The sequence below is a fragment of the Varroa jacobsoni genome, unplaced genomic scaffold (assembly GCF_002532875.2).
Source record: "Varroa jacobsoni isolate VJ856 unplaced genomic scaffold, vjacob_1.0 contig03368, whole genome shotgun sequence".
Classification (NCBI taxonomy): domain Eukaryota; kingdom Metazoa; phylum Arthropoda; class Arachnida; order Mesostigmata; family Varroidae; genus Varroa; species Varroa jacobsoni.
In genome coordinates, this window is record NW_019215009.1 from 14,902 (window position 1) to 34,351 (window position 19,450).

General features: G+C 41.2%; 1 protein-coding gene across 4 annotated transcripts; it reads left to right on the plus strand.

Moving 5' to 3' along the window:
* Positions 1–78: 78 nt before the first annotated feature.
* On the plus strand, positions 79–17,975 carry LOC111272816 (uncharacterized). Of its 4 annotated transcripts, none has more exons than XM_022854454.2 (7): positions 79–7,108; positions 12,289–12,443; positions 12,729–12,994; positions 13,496–13,694; positions 14,049–14,237; positions 14,788–14,928; positions 15,400–17,975. In XM_022854454.2, exons 1-7 carry the CDS (start codon positions 2,488–2,490, stop codon positions 15,544–15,546), a joined length of 5,718 nt encoding a protein of 1,905 aa, XP_022710189.1. In that variant the 5' UTR covers positions 79–2,487; the 3' UTR covers positions 15,547–17,975. The 4 variants fall into 4 exon arrangements, 3 of the variants coding, with proteins under 3 accessions (XP_022710189.1, XP_022710191.1, XP_022710190.1); XM_022854456.2 differs by having other exon boundaries at positions 14,819–14,928; XM_022854455.2 differs by having other exon boundaries at positions 13,541–13,694.
* The last annotated feature ends 1,475 nt before the right edge of the window (positions 17,976–19,450 follow it).

Genomic DNA, 19,450 nt, shown 5'->3' on the forward strand with positions numbered 1-19,450 from the left:
AATATCATTAACTGAATCTATATGTGTATATATATATATATATATATATATATATATATATATATAACCAAACGCTAGGTAATCTTCAAGCTTGACAAAATAAGAAAAAAGTTTATTCAGCCCGACAAGTGCTCCTCAAAGGTATCTGACAGATAGATTCTCGTTGTCACGTTTGCCACCCGAAGGTTCTAGCCAACTCCGCTTTGAACGAACAAGTGTTCAAAGAGGTTTTCCCATAGGTCGGAAAATAGCTTGATAGTAATGACTGCTACCTACGCCCAGTCTGGAACACGGCAACATCTGCGAAAGGTGCATTAATCTTCGCAGGAAAACACTTTCTTTGGTGTGCACGCTTCTGTCCTACCTCTAGTAGGGTCCAATGGTATTCAATTTACCTTGCCACCGCTTGATATTTACCTTATCTATGGCCCTAATTTTCCGTTTGAATGATATTTTATCGAGAAGATCGCGTGGCGAAGCGTACGGAAAACGAACGGGCGGTTCCATAAGGTCCACGATGAGCGACGCTGGGGTGTCGGTGTGTTAGCTTATAGTAGGCCACGGTTTTAGTCTTGACCTTGTCAGAATGTCTACTAATACGTATCACATTATATACGGGAAACAAATGGGTCAATATGCATTCGTCTGTACTTGTTTTTAAAGTTGAGCTTCCGGCACTTTATGACACATTTGTCATATGATGTACTTTGTCCGATACGCATAGGGAACACTGATAGTCACCTCATACAAGGCTTAACGAATTCTTGTTTGTATAAAAAATCCATCACCAATAAATGTTTTTGAACCTCCTATAATGTACTTTATCTTGATGTACAGTAAGCCAATTTAGGTGTGCTTACCTATTTTCGGTACGTCGTCAACTTTTGCTATGATGACAAAAGATGAGAACAATATGTTTAATATTAAATGAACCGAAACATTGATACGAGTAAAACAATCTTAACCGATCATAATCTATAAGAATACCTTTTCGTTTCAATGTCCCTCTCGGTAATACTCCCTATTTCTGATAGTAATAGAAGGTATATAGAATATAATAGATAACAGGGGCCGAACTGCCGCGGCTAGGAATCCTCGCTACTTCTTAATGTGCAGTCGAATATGAATTTGCGTAAAAAAATTGTTGTTTTCATATGTGTTTTGCCCCACGCTAACGCCGCTCTACGTACGATCTGCAATAAAGTTCTTCATATTGAGATTATTAGCATTAGCTTTATTATTATTGCAAATCATTGAGTGTAGGGAATGTAAACTTAACAATGGAAATATCTTCCGTGATTAACTTAACCAGCTCAAGTAGGTTAGAATCGAATGAACTTGTTAGTTTCACACGCTCCAAAATTAGGGGGGCGGAAATTGCCGTCACATAAAATGTGCTAGTGAAGCGCTGCGGCAGCCACAGACCCGTTTATGATGCAGTCAACCACTGGGCAAAATCGGGCCAAACGACGGCCGGCGGGTTCGAGCCGCTGGGTGTTCAGACTCACACGCCGCGAGAACGTCATAGTTTTGGCAGGCTCAACCTCTCTCGACGGGCGCTTTAGCTGATGACCCTCTAGAAACAATGCACCGGTCAAATGCTTTGTTTCAATGAATTAACAGCACTCTCCTCGAAGGTCTCAACAACTACAAGCAGCAACAGTGCTATGTGACGTCGGCAACAATAGCGACGTCAGCTAAAAAAGAACGAACCGGCTTAGGGGGAATATACCGTAAGCTCGTAGATGTTAGTAGATTTGTATGTAATAATAATGAAAATTCTAGTTATGTTTACACAGCGACGTTCAGCAATAACGTGGCACTAATTTAGTGAAAGATCGTCGCGTGGGAAGCACACGCGGTCAAGTATGCGTGTTACGCATACCTGACCGCGTGAAGAGGCACCCTACCAGGTTCTGTTGATAGCGCAATGATTTTCGCTTGGTAATTGCTTCACCTTGCGTGCTAGCATTAGCGAAACGGTATTTTGCACAGTGTGCTATTATCTCACTCTAGAGTAGACTGATGGTTTCTGTCTTTTACTACACATGTGGCTATTTGTTGAGCGTTAATGTTTCTGCCCTCTCTCCGCGATATCAGCTAGCCACCAAACAGGACATCACTTTCGACCTGAGACAGGGTCCTGCTTCAAACTGTGTTGCGCCGAGTGTCGAACTACGACTTGGTGTTCCATTTTGTGATTCGCTACGTCGGAGACGTCTATTGGCGTTTCTATTGACGATTCTTTCGACGACGATGTGTTCGTCAACTAGGGATATACGACACTAACAGTATTCAGTGTGTTACCGCAGATCTTGGATTCTCCATAGGCCCGTGTATTGCCGATTGCGGTCAGATTGAGGGATATGTCGGCTGAACTGGTGTACATGTGTGCTCATACGTAGTTGTTTATTACATATCATAATTTGAGGGGGGGGGGAGTGAAAAAAACCCACGTCAGGTTGCAAATATATTATTAGGAAAACAATGAGTTCCCGAAGCAATCGTTACCATTCGCCAGCGCGGTCGAATTATGGCAGTAATTCGACGTACCTGACCCCACTGTCATTGTGCGGACTGTCCCCTTCGTCGTACGGCGTCTCAACGGGATATTCTTCACGATCACGTCTATACAGTCCTTCATCCTTCTACACGCCGAGTTTATTGTCAAGTTCGAGCTACTCAGCTTCATACAAAAGTCCCTACAGAGATGTAATATGGTCGTCGTATTATACGAGTTCTCCCCGAACCAACTGGTACGAAGCGTATAAACCGACAATTCGACAACGACCAAGTTGTTTGTCATCAAGACGATCAAGCGCCATTGATACATCACCACGTCAGTCAACGAAAACCGATCAAAACGTAACTACGCATGGCACAATCAATCGACAAAGGAAGACGGTAAAGTTTGTAGAGCCTAAACGAAAGGATTCTGTACCGCTGGATCTTGAGAAGATTCGGAGGCTTAGCGATGCTTTCTTCGACGATCGAAACAATGTCGAGACTGCCTGTGCACACTCCCCCGAAAGATTGCCTGTGACGAACGTGGATAACGAGAAAGAAACCAAAAAGGGCGCTAGCATAGGTGTCCCGGTATGCGATACCGAGGCAAATAGACCCAATGAAGAACGCCAGGAACGGCAGCCTCGAGCGAGGAGAAGGTCCCGAGATACGTCAGGCCAAGACAAAAAAGCAAAGAGGGTGTCAATGGAGATCTCAGACATTATCAGCGAAGAGGAAGTTCAAAAGCTAAAAGCAAAAGATAGTATCACATCAGTAGAACCGCTACCGCCGCCGCCTACGTTTATTTCAGTGCAGCTGGCAGATAACAATTGTCAAATCGTCATGGATTTTACCAAAGATCTTGTTCATGTCGAACAAGGAAAACCATTTTCAACGACAGAGGTTGTCGTTGACATACCCAGACGTACCAGCCCACCTGCTCGCACAGAATCCGAAGTAGTCGTGCAAAAAGTAGGTGCTGTCGAGGTACCGAAACAGGAGAAGGTATTTCCAGCGGAAGTGCAGCTAGAAAAGGACATAAAACAACACGAACGACCTGAGTCTTTGGCAGATAATGGTTCTCTATGCGATACAGCGCACACAAAAAATAAACAAGAAATATCACCGTCGCTAGATGGGATTTGTGTACTGGAGCCTCTTAGTTGTTGTACAGTAGATGCATCGATATCTAATGTTTCGGCATGTCCAACATATGGTCAAGTAACTGGGTCAGTTTCAGATGGTCCGAGCAGTTTACATCAAATTGAAGCCTCGAAGGCATCTGATGTTCTAAAGTTTGCAGGGTCGAATGTTAGTGAGCAACAGAAAAGTAAGTGTCAAGCAGCCGGCAAGAGTACTGCAGTTCAATTATTAGCTGAGAGCGATGATGCTAAGAAAAAGTTCAACCAAACAAAAGCTGTTGCTGATGGTGGTTCAGGCATTAAGATCGAACAGAAGAAGGATTCTAAGGTAGATGCAGCAAAACCATGCGCAGAACCGGCAAAGGAACATTCGCCCGACCCTCTAGTGCAGAGTGATATAAATTTGCAACAAAGTGCTAAGGCTGGTTCGAAGGAAAGACTTAACAACCACAAAATTGCCGATGAACAACAGCCTAAAAAAGATAAGGTTCCAACCGTTCCCTTACGTTTTGGTCAAACGAAAATCGACAGCGTAAATGAAGCTCTCACATTAAATGAGGAGCTAACCCTCCAGCAGGAGGAAGTCGCACATTCTCAGCAAGCTAATAAGTCTAAAGCGACCACAACGCACCAATCGGTCTTGAAAGTAATTGAAGCTACAGATGCTGTACCGTCACAAAAAGTTAAGGCCGAGAAGTCGGACAAATTCGAGCTGACTAAAACTGTTTATCTCGTAATGAAGGAAAACGCAAAACCACAAGGGACGATCGCCATAGATACATCTGGGAGAACTGAGAAGGTTAGCAAAATTCTAAAGCAAGCGCCAAAATTCAAAAACAACAACGAAACACAAGGTATCCCGGCGGAGGTTGCAGATGATACGAATGAAGAAAAAGATTCTGGAGCAAAACGTGTCGATCAGAGGACGAATATTATACAAACTAGTCTCGGTAAACCAGAGGTAGCTGCCGAGCAGACGACAGCCTTTCCACAAATAGAACCCAATACGAGCCATGGAAACGATCATATAGGCCAAAGCAATATTGTTTTAGCAGATCCACCTGAAACAACAAACAAGATCCTAATAAAGCAGATCGGAATCGATAAAAGCTTGCAGAAAACCAAAAAGACCAAGACTCCCAAAGGCATCGAATCAACGACGAAAATCAGCTGCTCAACCCAGGTTCAACCTCAACCGAGAATCGACACTGAACCCAGAAAGGAGTGTGAGCAAACTATATCTGAGGCAAAAGCGCACCTTGAAAAGAAACCCAAGCAAGAGAAAGTACAAGAGGTAACAACTAATAAAAAAGAGAACCGTGCGAAAGGTAATCTGGACAAAGATAAGGATAAAATCAAAGAACAGGAAGAAACCAAGGCCGAAAATACGACGAATGATTTGGGAAAGATTGCTGTCATGACGGACAAGAAGCCATTTGGGGTTACCAAAGAACACAATAGCTATGTTGAAACGGCAGCAGGTAAAGAGAAACTTATCGATACGGCATCCAATAATAGAGCGGACCACATCCGCAAGAATGGCGAAAAAGAAACTGCAAATACAAAGGTAAAGAACGGCAAAGGATTTGTAGACGGATACAAACGAAAACATACCAATGCTAAAGAGTTGGGTCAACAACTATTAGAAGGAAAGGCCAATACTGAGAACCATATAGAAGAATCTAAAGAGGCTAAACCTAATAAAAATGAAAAGAGAGTCACCAATCCAGAGTTGAAATTCGCCGAAAAGAATAAAAGCAAAATAGAAAATTGCATTGCGGCGAGCAGGGCGAAATCAGTGCTAACGGAGTTCGCAAAGAAGGACCAGGAAGAAAAGAAACTTACGGATCAGTCAGAGCGAGGTAAATCTGTTGATGACTTAGGTCAACTACACGCGAAGGAAACACCTGACGATAATACACAAGAGATGATTGCTAGTAAAATTAAATCACAGATAAATGTCTCCGGAAATAGGTGTACAAATAGCACCGGCCAGATTTCAAACACATGTAGTAGACGATTAACAGAACTTAAACTTAAGCAAGAAAATTTGAACGATCAGAAAAAGACAAATATATCCGTTCAGACAACGGAAGTTCAGGCGCAGAAGAAAAAAGAGCTAACGAAAATTGATAAAAAACTTTCTAACGTCTCAGAGAAGCCGCCCGCGTCTTACATCAAAACTATCGCTGGACCAACATCTGCCGGACAAGCTCACAAGGAAACCGATACACCTACAAAACGCAAGCAGAAGCAGAAAGAAGAGCACCAAAATCGAAAGCATGCGGACGTGGTAAATCAAAAACCTAGAGTAAAAACTGGAGCATATGAAACTGAGACAAAGCATTTTGACGTCGGTACACGTGAGCAGCTCGATGCTAACAAAGCCTCTAAATTTAGTAAGCAAAAGGAGGCTTTGGAGTTGCCTGAACAAGGACCAGTTGAGAAGATCGCCGTTCTGAAAGGCCGAGAAAAATTTGAACCTGGCAACAAAACAGATGAGACAATAAAACAATCGACTGATAAGAAAATTTACGCACCATTCCCGATTGTTCTAGACGAGAAGAGGAAGAGACAGAAGAGCGCACAAGATCAAAAGCAGGCCAACACTTTTACGACTGACAACGAAGAAACACTAAAATTTTCCGATAAAAATATCCAAGCCAAAATACAGGCTAAAGCTGAGATTCCTACTACAATAGAAGTAAATGAAGATAAACGACACAAGGAAGAACGGGCACCACCGAATATGCCAGAAAAACCATTCATGAAAACAAAAGATGAAATATTTAGGGAAAAAGATTTAGAACGGAAAATAGCGTTTATTCAACAGTTAGAGATCCAGCATTCGGCTAGCTCGATCTGTTTGTCATCAACAGGTGGAACTGCGGGCATAGTTGAGTCCAAGAGTAAGTGCTCGCTTGAAATGCTGAGAAAACCACCGAACAAATCTGAAGAATTGGGCGAAACACGTGTGGTTGTTCCAGAGCAAAAAATTACCAAAAAGCACAACGACGTAGAGGCAAAACGAGCTGAAGAGCAAGTAGCACGCGAGGATTCTCAGCACCATGTAAACATAACGCAGGTGCTACCGGTGTCACAGGACAATCCGAAGGCACGGAAAAACATGCCGTCTCCCTCCTTAGATCTCAGAACGGCGGAAGCTCCATCAGAGGTGTTACATAATGATATAACCATTGCTAATAGAGCTGTTTATCACGTAGTTGAAAAAATTACTACTAGTGGTCAAAGCAGTCGCAAAGAGATCATGTATCAGAATGGCATGAGCGAGCCGATGAAAGCGCTAGACGAAAGTACGATTGTATCGAAACCACCAAAGTCGGGTTTCGTTAAAGAAGTTCCAAATTCCCTTAAGCTTTCGACGTTGCAAGAGGAGCGACCAGCGTCAACATCTGTGTCCGGCGAGCAGCAAACTATGGTTGAAGCCCGACTTATCACAGGTAAGCATACCACCATTAGCACTGATTAATTCGCATAACCTAAAGTAGGCTCACTAGGCAACATTTGCTGATCAGCGAAAGGCGCGAAGCAACAAAGAGACAGTTATATATATAGAGAAAGAAACGAAGCTATTATTTCCCACCAAGCATGATGTTCATACCATCCTAAGTAATCCAACTTTTAACGAAAATGACCGTCCGAAGCCTGTAGTTCACGCTTCGAGACTTTAGGCGGTTACCGCAACACGTATTTGACTACATATGAGATCCTAATATGCGACAAATGTAATCTACTAGAAAATATCTATTTTTGTTGGAAAAGCGCTATTAGTTATTTGCTAGTCTACTTAGACCCTGAGGCCCATGGGTACTAGCCGCCAGATTGCGAACCTGCCCCGAGACTTGTGTTCGTTGCCTCCAAGAGATTCAAAAGTGCCTTAAGTATTCACAAAGTGGTTGAGTTCGTTCAGCGTATCCGCCACATCTCTTAAGCAAGAAGCCCTTTTTTGTTATAGAAGATGGGACATTGCGTGATATCATGCCGGCTAGATACCATACATTTTTTGCTCGCTAGAACGCCTCGGATGCGACATACCCGCTGTCTAAGGCATCGTTTTAATTAAGTTGACTCATATAGCTGTACTGAATAAACCTTCCACGTTACTCTCCTACATCTTTAAACACAGGACAACTACACCCTAGCAGATCGCCGACACCATTTGTTTATGTACGGTATGTGAGCCTCTACATGCTTCTCACGCCAAGCGAATGTCACCCAGCTGCTCTCCGTGCGCGGTACGTTCAGATACAAACTCATTGCAGGCAACTTTGGGTGTACATTAGAGTACACCCCCCATGATCTGTTAGTTGTTTTATACAACTGGCCCGATCTGAAAAGTGAAATAAATCCAGATTAGCCTATCAACTTTGCTTTGGCCCGATATTATGCAACTTAGCTAACGTTATTATCTGAAATTATCAAGGTGCCACGGCGAAAGAGCAGATAATGTCAAACGGCTTTGAGTTGGCGCGTGCTGATCTCTGATATGTCGCTAATGGCGTCTCAAACTGGTGTCGGCTGTTTGTTGGTATCACTCAGCACGATAGTTAGTGATCATGAGGGCAAACGTCGGTAGTGGTAGTGCAAATAGTAACAACAGGAGGAATGCTAGAGAACAGTTGCAGAAGCTTTCAAGGATACAATAGCTTAGCGTGTAGTTAAGAGCTAAGAAGAAGAGGCTCGTTTAGAACAAAGCACGAAAAAATAAAAATATGACCGCACTGAAAATTTCTACGTAGGGTCGTTTCTTCGGTTGTCGGAGTGCAAATAACGTAGCTTCTTATCGAACTAAAGGCGGACATTTTTTAATAAAAGCCAGTTTGCACAAATTTGGGTTATCTATTGCCTGTAAGCGTTACGTTCATCTGTACGTGCCATGGATGATGATGTATTCCTTTGGGACTATTGTGTTAACAATCTTGATTTACAGGCAGTGTTATCATGAGCTCGGCATTTATTTTTACGCCCTACAGTTCCTGTCTAGTTTCCACATTTGTGTGCGTTCTGTTAGTTACCATTGCTATCGTTTTGACCACTTAAACGTCCTTGGTGATTCCAGAATTCAACAACCCTCCATGTGGACCACTACATAGGTACTTCTTACTTTACTCAGGCGCCTGTACAACCTGTTAGCTCAGGCCACAATTTCCGTTGTTCTCTGCCCTTCTACTTAGCTATTTCAAAAACCTAAAAACAGTTTTTACTTAAGTCGCAGCGAGAAACGTACCATTCGAACGATTCATCCGTGTGATCTGCTGTGGCACACAATATTTTTTGACGTTTTTTATATTTATAATTACAACAAACACTTTACGAAGCGTTCCTCTTTAATCGATTTAATCCATTTAATCGTTTAATCGATTAAATGTTTGTGGGTGTTTTGTCGGTGGTTTATAGTTGATCGACTGGTATTCTCAAAAAACGTGTCTCGACTAGGCGGACGTCCTTTTTTAATGGCTATCGGCGCGAGTTGGCAGCGTCATCGGTGTTACTCGACGCTGTTTTGGACCACGCGCTCAGTCTTGTTTAGTTTGTACTTCGTAGCATAATACGCACAACCAGTGAATGAGACTGCGGCATTTCGACCAATCGTACAAACTCAAAACATACCCAGCCTCGAAATCTTGTCCTTTCAGCTTTCCCATAGTAGCACAGGTTAGAGTACACAGATCTCTACGGTCGATTTCGTTAGTTTTTTCTTTGACATACGAAGGAATCGTTTCCAAAAGGAACGGAATGTGACGCTTCGTTTGAGGTCTCGCTTTCTAAAAGGAAATGAGCTTCTGAGCAACTTTCCGCGCGAAGGACTCTGTGAACAAGGCCAAAAATGTTCAACCATAAGACCAAAAATTGTTTCGAAAGGCTACGGTATTTCGGTGGGTCACAGGTAATTGGTTAGCTACAATTTTCACCCCCGTTTGGTATCTTCTTTCTCTTGTCGGGGGGGCGGGGCGGGGCGGGGGGACTAGATAGTAGTGCTGAACACGTTTTTTATACTGGTATCTGCTATCGGCATAGATGTAGAGGTAGGACCTGAGGCAGCTCACGTGTTAGAGACCGTGTTTCATTATGGTCACCTGATTTTTTAGCAACGTCCACCTCTGTTAAGGGAAATTCTGGAATTAGGCGCAAGATCGTTAAAGATAAAATGCGACAGTCATCAGTATCTCTCCATAAATTGTCTATTCCTATGCAAGAATTTCTATGGAGATCTAATATATATGGCATACCCGTTTCCATTTTCAATTAGTATTCCTTTACGAAAAACAATTGTCATCTTATTGATGACCGTCTCGAGGTGTCGAGATTCGAGAAGACCTATTAGAAAAAGAGAAACTGTATTACCAGTGAGGGCTATATTACTATGCAAGGTCATGTCGACCACAGAAGAAAGTCAGCTTCTTAGGGGCAGGTAAGCTCTAACCAAAACCAATCGCAAACAGTTTACACATGTTAGTTTTAGTGTCGATTGGCTTGTTGACAAATGAGGACCTTTATCGGCCAGTCTCGCACAACCGGGCCTTGGGCGGTTCGAAGCCCGCAAGTATCCCTTAGCCCGCAAATTTTTGCTCACCAAGCTCTACAATATTGTACGTAAAGCAAAAACAGAAATCTCACCCTTTCCAAATATTTGATGCTGTCTGTGGTAAAACTATCAGTTTGATCCTTTGAAAAAGTATCAGTTACTAGCAAGTATTATAGTTTGAAAGGCCCATTAGGCCAACGAAAGCATTTTATAGTCGATTGTTGCCCGTGTTGATTTCTTTCTTTTTATTAGGCGGTTTTGATAAAGCAGCATTTTCTAAGATCTAATACCAATTACACAAAATCAGATAAACTTGATTATATCCAGCCAGTTTATTTGACAGAGGCAATATTTAATAGACGTTAACTTAACGTCTGCTTCCAACTTACTGCTGTATCTTGTTTTATGCATGTCTTTGGTTCGCTGCCAGGTGATATCCTTGTACCTTTTTATCAGGTTAATACTAATCATTCGTTTAATACGGTCCTTACTTTGTTGCAGCTTCGTCAACTTTGTATCTAAATCATTTTTATGACCACATTTTTCTCACATTAGGTTGTTCTCTAGCGACAAATACGTTCGTAACTTACATCGTAAATTATCCATTTCTGAATGCGCCAGCTTCTATTGGCAAACTTAAGCCTAACGGTTGGCTGAGAGATGCAGCTCCGGGCGTTGTTCGCGACCAAAGCGCGTATCTTACTCCTCCATATGTATACGATCATCAGTGTGATTCCTGCGACCCGCAAAGCTGCGCACACTAGACGCTAGTAACGACGGCCGTGAAATCGCAACACGAATCGCTTATGTTTATGTATGTTCCTATGACCCTCAATAATGGTCGGCGTGAAGTCCGTGCATTGGTTGAGCTATAGCTAAACAACGCTGAAGCAGGCGTGGCCGTGACAGATTGAAGTGGTGCCAGACAAAATCTCTGTGCCCACTTTTGGCATCGTCTTCGCCGACCTCGAGTGCCCGTCTGTCCGGCACTGTTCCTAGCTGTTTTGGGCTGCTCAGATATGTTTCAGTAAAACAAATGTCTCTCTCGGGCCTACCTAACACAAGTTACTCATATTTACAAAGGAAATGCGTAGAATAGCGTCAAACGTCGTCGGCGGCGACCTATGCCGCAGTCCTCATGAGATTTAACGACGCACAACACGCAGTGGGCTGAATCGCGACGGACATGATTGCAACGTTACCAGGCTGGTACTCACAGTTCTGCCTGTGGCAGTGGGAAGACCCGGCTAACATATGGTACATATGGTTGCTGTTTGTAAGCCATATCAAGCCAGTTCGCTGACTGCTGCATTGCCTATATAGCATTTCTAAGCTATCTGCGGTGCAATTCTGGCAAGGGCGATTATAATCACCTCGCGCACGCATTAGGATGCGAAACGGTACCCGCGGCACTATACAACGTCGTCTCTGAATGTAGATAAAGCGCTGCTAGCTAAAACACGATTTTAAAGAGTTGGTAATAAAATAGGTAACGTTTTGATCAGAAAAAAAAACTTATCATACATATTTACACACTGATAGCTACTAATAAATAAACTAAAAAACGTTACGTTTTTTGTTGAATCTCCCACCTAATCTCTATGTGGCGAAACCCAAGGACGGACTTTAGGCGATGTTGTCAGTAGACCTCGACACTGTCGTACAGGAACTTATTATCCAAACTATATTGAGGTTTAAAGAAAGGCGCTCGTTCCTTTACTTGAACTGACTCTTTTGGCTGTGTACCACCTTGTAACCTTTTAGCCCACATCGCAACTAAACCCATAAATCAGACCTAACAAATATTAAATTTGACAGAAAATAGTTTTCAGCTGAAGGTTATTTGATAGCATACGTGTACCACATGGGACGAGCCAGCAGCGTCCCTAAAGGTTTCATTTTCTGTATGTACAATATTTCGTATCAAAAGACTCGGTGACTCCTTAAGCACGCATGGCGTTTAATATTTTTAATTGAATTTATTTTTATGACGAGTGAATATGGTCGAGGATTACGTCGCAACATAAATAGCAGCTAAGTATGGCTAGAGTTCGTGGAACTTTAACCTGTCAGATTCGTCATTTGCTGTTGCAGGTCACAAAAGCGAAAGAACTGTGCTTGAATGTCGTGCCACTGACGAGATCTGTCACTTAAGGACAACTGAACAACAGGCCCTCATTCGATTCAGAAAGTATTCATTGTTAGACTTCAACCTGCTTAAGGTGCTCGGTAAAGGAAGCTTTGGCAAGGTTTGTTTGGCGTTGCATATATATATGTATAGAGACTTTTCTATTCATCTAATAGAACCAAGGCTTGCATTTTGTTACTGAAGTAGCAAAAAACTTTAGTAATTATGCAGATAAGTTAGGCACGACTTGGAAAAATGACATTATGCTGATTGATTAGAAAAACGTTGTGATGTCACATGCCCTGTACGCCTATAACAAATAAACATTTTGCGGAGAACTTCAGTTGTTAGGATTAAACTGCGAAGCTTTACGCTGGCCACGTCTCTGTTTGTCTTTGTTTGGAAGGTGTTTCTAGTTGAACTTCGGGATGTTGCGATTTACTTTGCGATGAAGTGCCTGAAGAAGGATGTCGTCCTCGAAGACGATGACGTTGAATGCACTTTAATCGAGCGGCAAGTTTTGTCATTGGGCTCGCATAATCCGTTCGTGTGCAAGCTTTTTTGTACGTTCCAAACAGATTCGCATCTATTTTTCGTCATGGAGTTTCTACGAGGTGGCGATCTAATGTTCCATGTACAAAACGAGGGCAGCTTCACCGAGGAAAGGGCGAGGTCTGTCTTCAGTACCCATCCGATTCATACGTATGAGGGATTAGGACCAGGAAGTCTTCGGTTCTGATCTGGTCGGGCACATCCAAATCGATGCAATTTCTAACACATACATTTGTTAATCAAGTAAATTATTATAGTTTATTTTTATATTTTAATTATCACGCTTGGCTATTAGACAGTAGTATTACCAGTTCGTTCGCTTTTCAAATAACCTGGCAGTTAGTTGAACCCAGGAAAAGAGTCACGAGCAAAAGTGTTGCCAAGCAAATAGAAACGATATGAAAACAAGCAGGTTGTGCTGGTTCATAACTAGTCCGTTAAGAGCTACGTATTTATCACCACTGACGTATCCATCGACTATAACTGTTCACCCAATCCGTATTCCGTCGTTCCGTGTGGTGTATATGTGTATCCTATTATAGATCTACCATGGCCTCCGTGATACCAAAGTAACAAACAGCCTCTTAATCCAATTCAATTTCTATTGCGTATTCCTGACAGATTTTACGGTGCTGAGATCGTATGTGCCCTTAAATTCTTGCATAGGCGTGGCATTGTCTATCGAGATCTAAAATTGGACAATGTGTGCTTGGACGGCGATGGCCACATTCGACTGATCGACTTCGGGATGTGTGTACTTCGCGTGTACCACTATGAGCCAACGGCGTTCTGCGGAACCCCTGAGTACATGGCTCCTGAGGTATGCCTTTAACTAATGGTCATTATGTGAAACAATAGAAAGAGGGTAGAGATATAGACATTTAGTCTATACTATATGGCCTTATAAATGAGAGTAAACTTATTAGTAGACGATGCATTCAGGAACGATACCGGTTCGGTGTGCTGTATGTGTACGGAGACCTTGATAATTTTTCATATGGTCGTTGATACATACGGCTGTCTCCCACACATTATGGATATAATATTATAAGAATGTTTTAACGGCGCGCTTTCAACACTAAAATCAACAATTATAGTGACCTGTCGCTCAACTTAAATGTAGTTTAAAACAGAAATGATGGAGCTCAAAGGGGGGTTATGGCATCTATTTTAGGTGATTGAGGGAAGGCAGTATAGTTACCCGGTGGATTGGTGGTCGTTTGGTGTAGTGATGTATGAGATGCTACGGGGCCGCTCTCCGTATACGGGCTGTGATGAGGAGGAGTTGTTTTGGAACGTTATGAACACTGAAGTCGAGTATCCCAAGTACTTCAGTAGAGAAGCTAAGAATCTTATTCAAAATGTACGTCTCTTTCGTTTCCATGTTAAGATTAATTCTATTACTAAAAGAAATGTGTAGATTCTTCATAAAATTAGCGAAGGACAAATAAGACAATGGAAAATTCAGTCGCAAACTGAGTAAATACAGACAATGAGAATTTCAACTTCAAATGAACGTTTCTTGGCATTTAAAATTAGTTTATAATGCAGGTAGTAAAAAAGGCTCATACGAAGCCAAATTCTCATGGAGGAATACATATGTTTTGCGCTTGTAAGATAATAGGAAAAAAGATCTAGACGATAATTGAAAGAGGTTTAAGTAAAAATATTGGTTTGGAGTACTATTTGAATCAGCTTCAAGATAAAAGGAGGTTTAAAGCTCTTGAACTTAACTTGCTCTTAAAGCTACCAGGATCTTAGCAGCGGAGCCTGCTCTGCGCAGGACGGTCGCTTTCGATCTCCTTAATGAAAAGATGCAGCGATAGACCCAGCTGCAAACAAAGAAGATGGCCAGTATATCATTACATCGATGACCTCATTCAGTCTAAATTTTCGTAGTAATTGTTTAACAGTTGCTGCAAAGGGATCCCGAAAATCGTTTAGGAACTCCGGAGTGTGGACGAGGAGATATCCGCGATCACCCTTTTTTCGACGGAATTAACTGGAGTCAAGTTGAGAGAAAACAACTTACGCCCCATTTCAAACCGTTTATTGTAAGTATCAGTTACACAGAACATCACAAGTTACCTTCAACGTTAAGTACTATGATAATTTACAGGCCTGAAGATCGAACAGTCGACGCTCAATGGAAGTGCTGACAAACCACGACTGAGCATTATCCCCGTGATGGTGCTATAATAAAAGTGTCTGCCGATTAAATGACCGGAAGTCTCGACTCAGGACCAGGCATCGACGCAATTATTTTCGTGCCTGGTCAACAAATGAGCCTTAGTTACCCGTCCAGACGTCAAATTTATAATAGATAATGTTATTTTACCTAAAAACAATGGTAAGATACACCCTTACCACATAATGTTGCTCCCATCGGATAGATTTTTTACACCATGTCTCTAGTTATCTTATTTATGGTGATGATCGGATGACGAATATGCTGAATTCTTAAGTAATAAGTCAAATAACCTACACAACTTATAATGTCAAATTCTGTATCATTCGCCTTTCAGCATGGAGCGAGTGATGTTTCGAACTTTGACGAGGATTTTACACGGGAACCAGCCGTTTTAACCCCTATAGAAGACGATGTATTAGCCGCTATGGATCAGAACATCTTTAAGGAATTCAGCTACACGAATCCTAACATGACATCATAGAAGTGCAGAATAGTCTTTGATCTGACCGTCACTGAATGAGGCACTACGGCTTGATGTTTGGGTTGAAACAGAAACAGGACAATATGTGAAGTCATTTTTAATGTCCTAGTGATGTACCACTAGAAACTTCGTGAAGCTTTGTATGACGTGATGGTATTTGAATTCATATTTGCTTAGAATGTATCGGCAATCACGAACCGTACCATAGCTTGCTTGGGTTCATCATTGAAATAGTAGAAAAAATAACCGCATACTTAATTGACTTATTTTTTTTCCCGAACCTTGTTTTCATTGGTATCAGAGGTAACTTGAAAACAAAACCTTCGATCCCTATTTTACCCAACAGGCATATGCTTACTTAGGAAAAGCTACAAGACAACAAACAGTTTCCTACTGCGGCTGTTAATCTTTGGGTGAGACTTAGTATGATACACATGGTTAGGAAATGATACTCGACCTGTGTTTAGGATACCTATACAATTATACCACATTAGAGTACCCGAGTTCTGTGTTGTATTCAAACGGCCGTTACAAAAATCAACGGCTATAGATCGTCATATATCAAATTATATTTCGAGTACGTACCGTGCCCCGTCAATGGTTTTTTATTGTAAAAATTTGCTACTATCGAACTGATTTTTAGGCCCTTTGGGCGGCATTTATCGAACGTCGTAGTGTAGCGTCTCAAGCATAATGTAAAAACTTAAAGCGGGGCGATATATGGTATCCCTCTGTGCATTTTGGAGTAGACGGCGTCGGTAATGTAAGTTCTCTTTAATTAATTTAACTTTTGCTACAAACTGATTGTATTTCGCAGAAAGTTTTTATCGGATCCGCTGTAAGTAACATGTAAACTATATGCCGCGTCCGATATTTAGTAAGTAACTACAAAAAACGGTAGATTAGATATTCTATTTATATTAGTTTTATTAACTGAAAATACCGCATGTGTCATACCCTTAAAGTTCAGTTGTAATAACACATTTTTATTATTAACGACTTTTCATCAATTTGAGTTTTTTTGTAAATTCTTTCTTGTATTTTTTCGCCTCTTATTTCGTATGTTGTCTTTAGGACAACACCAGAAGAGTTTTGATGGTGAAATGCGCATACTTTATTGTGTATTTCATTGTTCTTTATGGCGTTATTTTCCGGTAGTACTTAACGTTTTTCAAGAAGGTTCGAATCTGGAATGGCGCCCGGATATTTGCCTTAGTTATGTGCTTTATTTGTTTGGTTGTCAAAGTACTTCGTTCATTTGTTTCCATATATAAATCTGTGTTTCGACAGCTTTCACACATTGAAATCACCACTAAATCACATGTTTTTTTTTCCAGTTTAACCGTTTCCTTAATCTGTCCTGGATCGGTTATATCTTTCTTTTGAATTCGACTCTCACACAACTCTTTATTGTTCCTGTGCCTTCCTATTTCTTTGCAGTGCTTAATGCTCTTTCTTAAAATTTTATTTTATCTTTTTTCGGTCGATCGTGTGCTACTTTCTGTTGACTGCAGGTCTGCCTTGCACTATTTGCTTGCGTTTATGGGCGCACGTATAGACGTTCGCGCCATTCGACGTTATGAAGGTGTTTTGTCTTCTGTCTGTCGTCTATTTTGCTACATAATAGTTACTAAAGTGGTCCCTTTGATTTCTTGGTTATTAATTGTCATCCCTCATGAAGATTTTTCAATACGTTGCTATAGTGACGTTCTTTCGACCCAGCGGGATGCATTTCTTATCCTTGGGTGTATGCCTGTTACTCACAGGCATAGCTTGGGCTCGTAGCAACTTCATCTGTTTCTTTTTTTAACACTTGATCGAGTTTATGTTATGTAAAAATACCGATATCAGTTGTACCTAAGTAATACTAAATGCGAGTATCATTCACGGCGTGGAGCGGGCTCGAAAAACATGGCCGACACTAGGGAAGATTACGAAACGGAAAGGCAGTAACTACAATTTGAAGCTTGATCAAGGTCAGCCTAATCAAAGTGGGTAAAGCCTAAAACGTAAGTTAGTCCTTCTCCGTAGTGTTTGGGATGCCGAAAAACGATAGACACAATTCAAATGCACGACTGCCTTACGGGTACTCGGATGTGTCCTGCAATGATTGCTGTTAGCCGTCGACCATTCGGTGAACGTTATTATTATCCAGGATGCAACTTTACGAGAAATATAGCCTTGCCCGTTGCTCACTGAGCTCGATCAGGTAATTAAATAGTAACAAAGCGACATAACAAAAACGATCGCGTGTCTCAGTGGCTGCGGTGTTCAGACCGAGGTCTGCTGTATATATGCTAAGGGAAGTCGAACATTACACTAAATAATCCGTGCTGCTAGATGATCAGTGTTCACTGTGATTCTTGTATATGTCTGATAATAGTCTGTATGGATATAAATAAAATCTGTGCTTACTAAATTAATTACGATTGATCGCAGTGTTGAGTATTCATAACATTGTTATTAGCAGTGTGTGTATTGCCCTAGTACTATTCTTATAACGCCAATGTGTTTTTATGCTTATTTATTAATCTGCAGTAAAAATATCAGAAAATGTTTCTGTTTTTTTTTTTCGTAGATATTTCTAACTCAGCGGGATCTTTTCACGAGTTTACCGTTCGTATAATATGATGATACCGCTTAAAGACAAGAGTCAACAATAATCACTGTACTTAAAGCTTCGGGTACTGATAAATCGCCTCTGTCCAGACTGTTACTATTATTGCCATGGCTTACGTGCGAAGTTATTACACACAGTCAATCACTTTGATCGGAAGGCGATAGAAATTACGCTGTTATTCAGCCAGGTTGCCTTGCAATCGGCCCGGGGTGGTCCTACAATCATTTTCACAAAACGTGCTTTCGTGACCTAGTTCTAGTTCGGCTAACCGAATTCGCTGGGAGTACTTGTACCTAATTATAGCTCTAGTCAAATGAAACCTACTCGACATGTATTCGGTACGCTGATTAGGTTCAATCGCACGACTTTTCTGACTCAGTTTCGTATTATACGGCTAGTGAACGAAAATCTCTGATCATTTATAAATAGCCATATTGGTTCCTACCTATTGATTCAATATTGTGGAGTTTATGCTGCTGGTTACGTGTGTTGTCTACGTAATCGTCGTCCAAAAACGTTTCTATATATATCTATACATATATCGATTTAATGGTCTCTTTTCTTGACGCTCTTTATGATATAATAAAATCTAGAAATATTAATAAAACATTAATCGTTATAACAGCGCTGCTCTCCCAATTTTAATTTCGTTTTTAGCTCTTTCTCTGCTTTTCTTGTTTTCAAGTGACTATATATATATGTATGTATAAACGCAGTATGTTTGCAACATCGTGGGGAGTAGCGGTTTGGCTTTTCCTGTTTTTAATCCTGTTTTTCTCAAACTCTTTTTAAGCTCTTATGTTTATGTGCTCAAACATTTTTAAGCGTCGTTTCTTATTTTTTATTAGTATTAATCGATTTGTCTAATATCGTTTGCTGCTGGCGCTTGTCAACGTCTTTTCTTTTCGAAACAAATCCACGATGTTAGCCATCTCCTCCAAAAAAAGTTTTATAAAAGAACTTTAAGTAGAGCACATCAAGTGGCTACATTAAGTGGCAGTGTTCATTGGCCAGGGTAGCCGCGAATCTTCTTTAATACCCAATGGTGAACAATTATTGGCCGGGTATCGGGCTAATATGTACGGGTGTCACTGAAACGTTGGTCAGCAATGGTATCCACCTATTTTTCCATATTTTTCATGGGTCAAACCAACGATTGTGATTTGACCATTTTTTTCATTTCATACGGCTAGTAAAGAGGTACCAATTGATACTTGGTGACACTTCACAGAACCTCACACCTTAGGTGCACCTAGGCTATTAATCATTAGATGAAATATATAG

Excerpts from the sequence above, each read along its gene's own strand:
- LOC111272816 (XM_022854454.2), top strand. The coding sequence starts at position 2,488 with ATGAGTTCCCGAAGCAATCGTTACCATTCGCCAGCGCGGTCGAATTAT. Across the intron at positions 7,109-12,288 it reads TGAAGCCCGACTTATCACAG|GTCACAAAAGCGAAAGAACT; the intron begins GTAAGCATACCA and ends TTGCTGTTGCAG. Across the intron at positions 12,444-12,728 it reads GTAAAGGAAGCTTTGGCAAG|GTGTTTCTAGTTGAACTTCG; the intron begins GTTTGTTTGGCG and ends TTTGTTTGGAAG.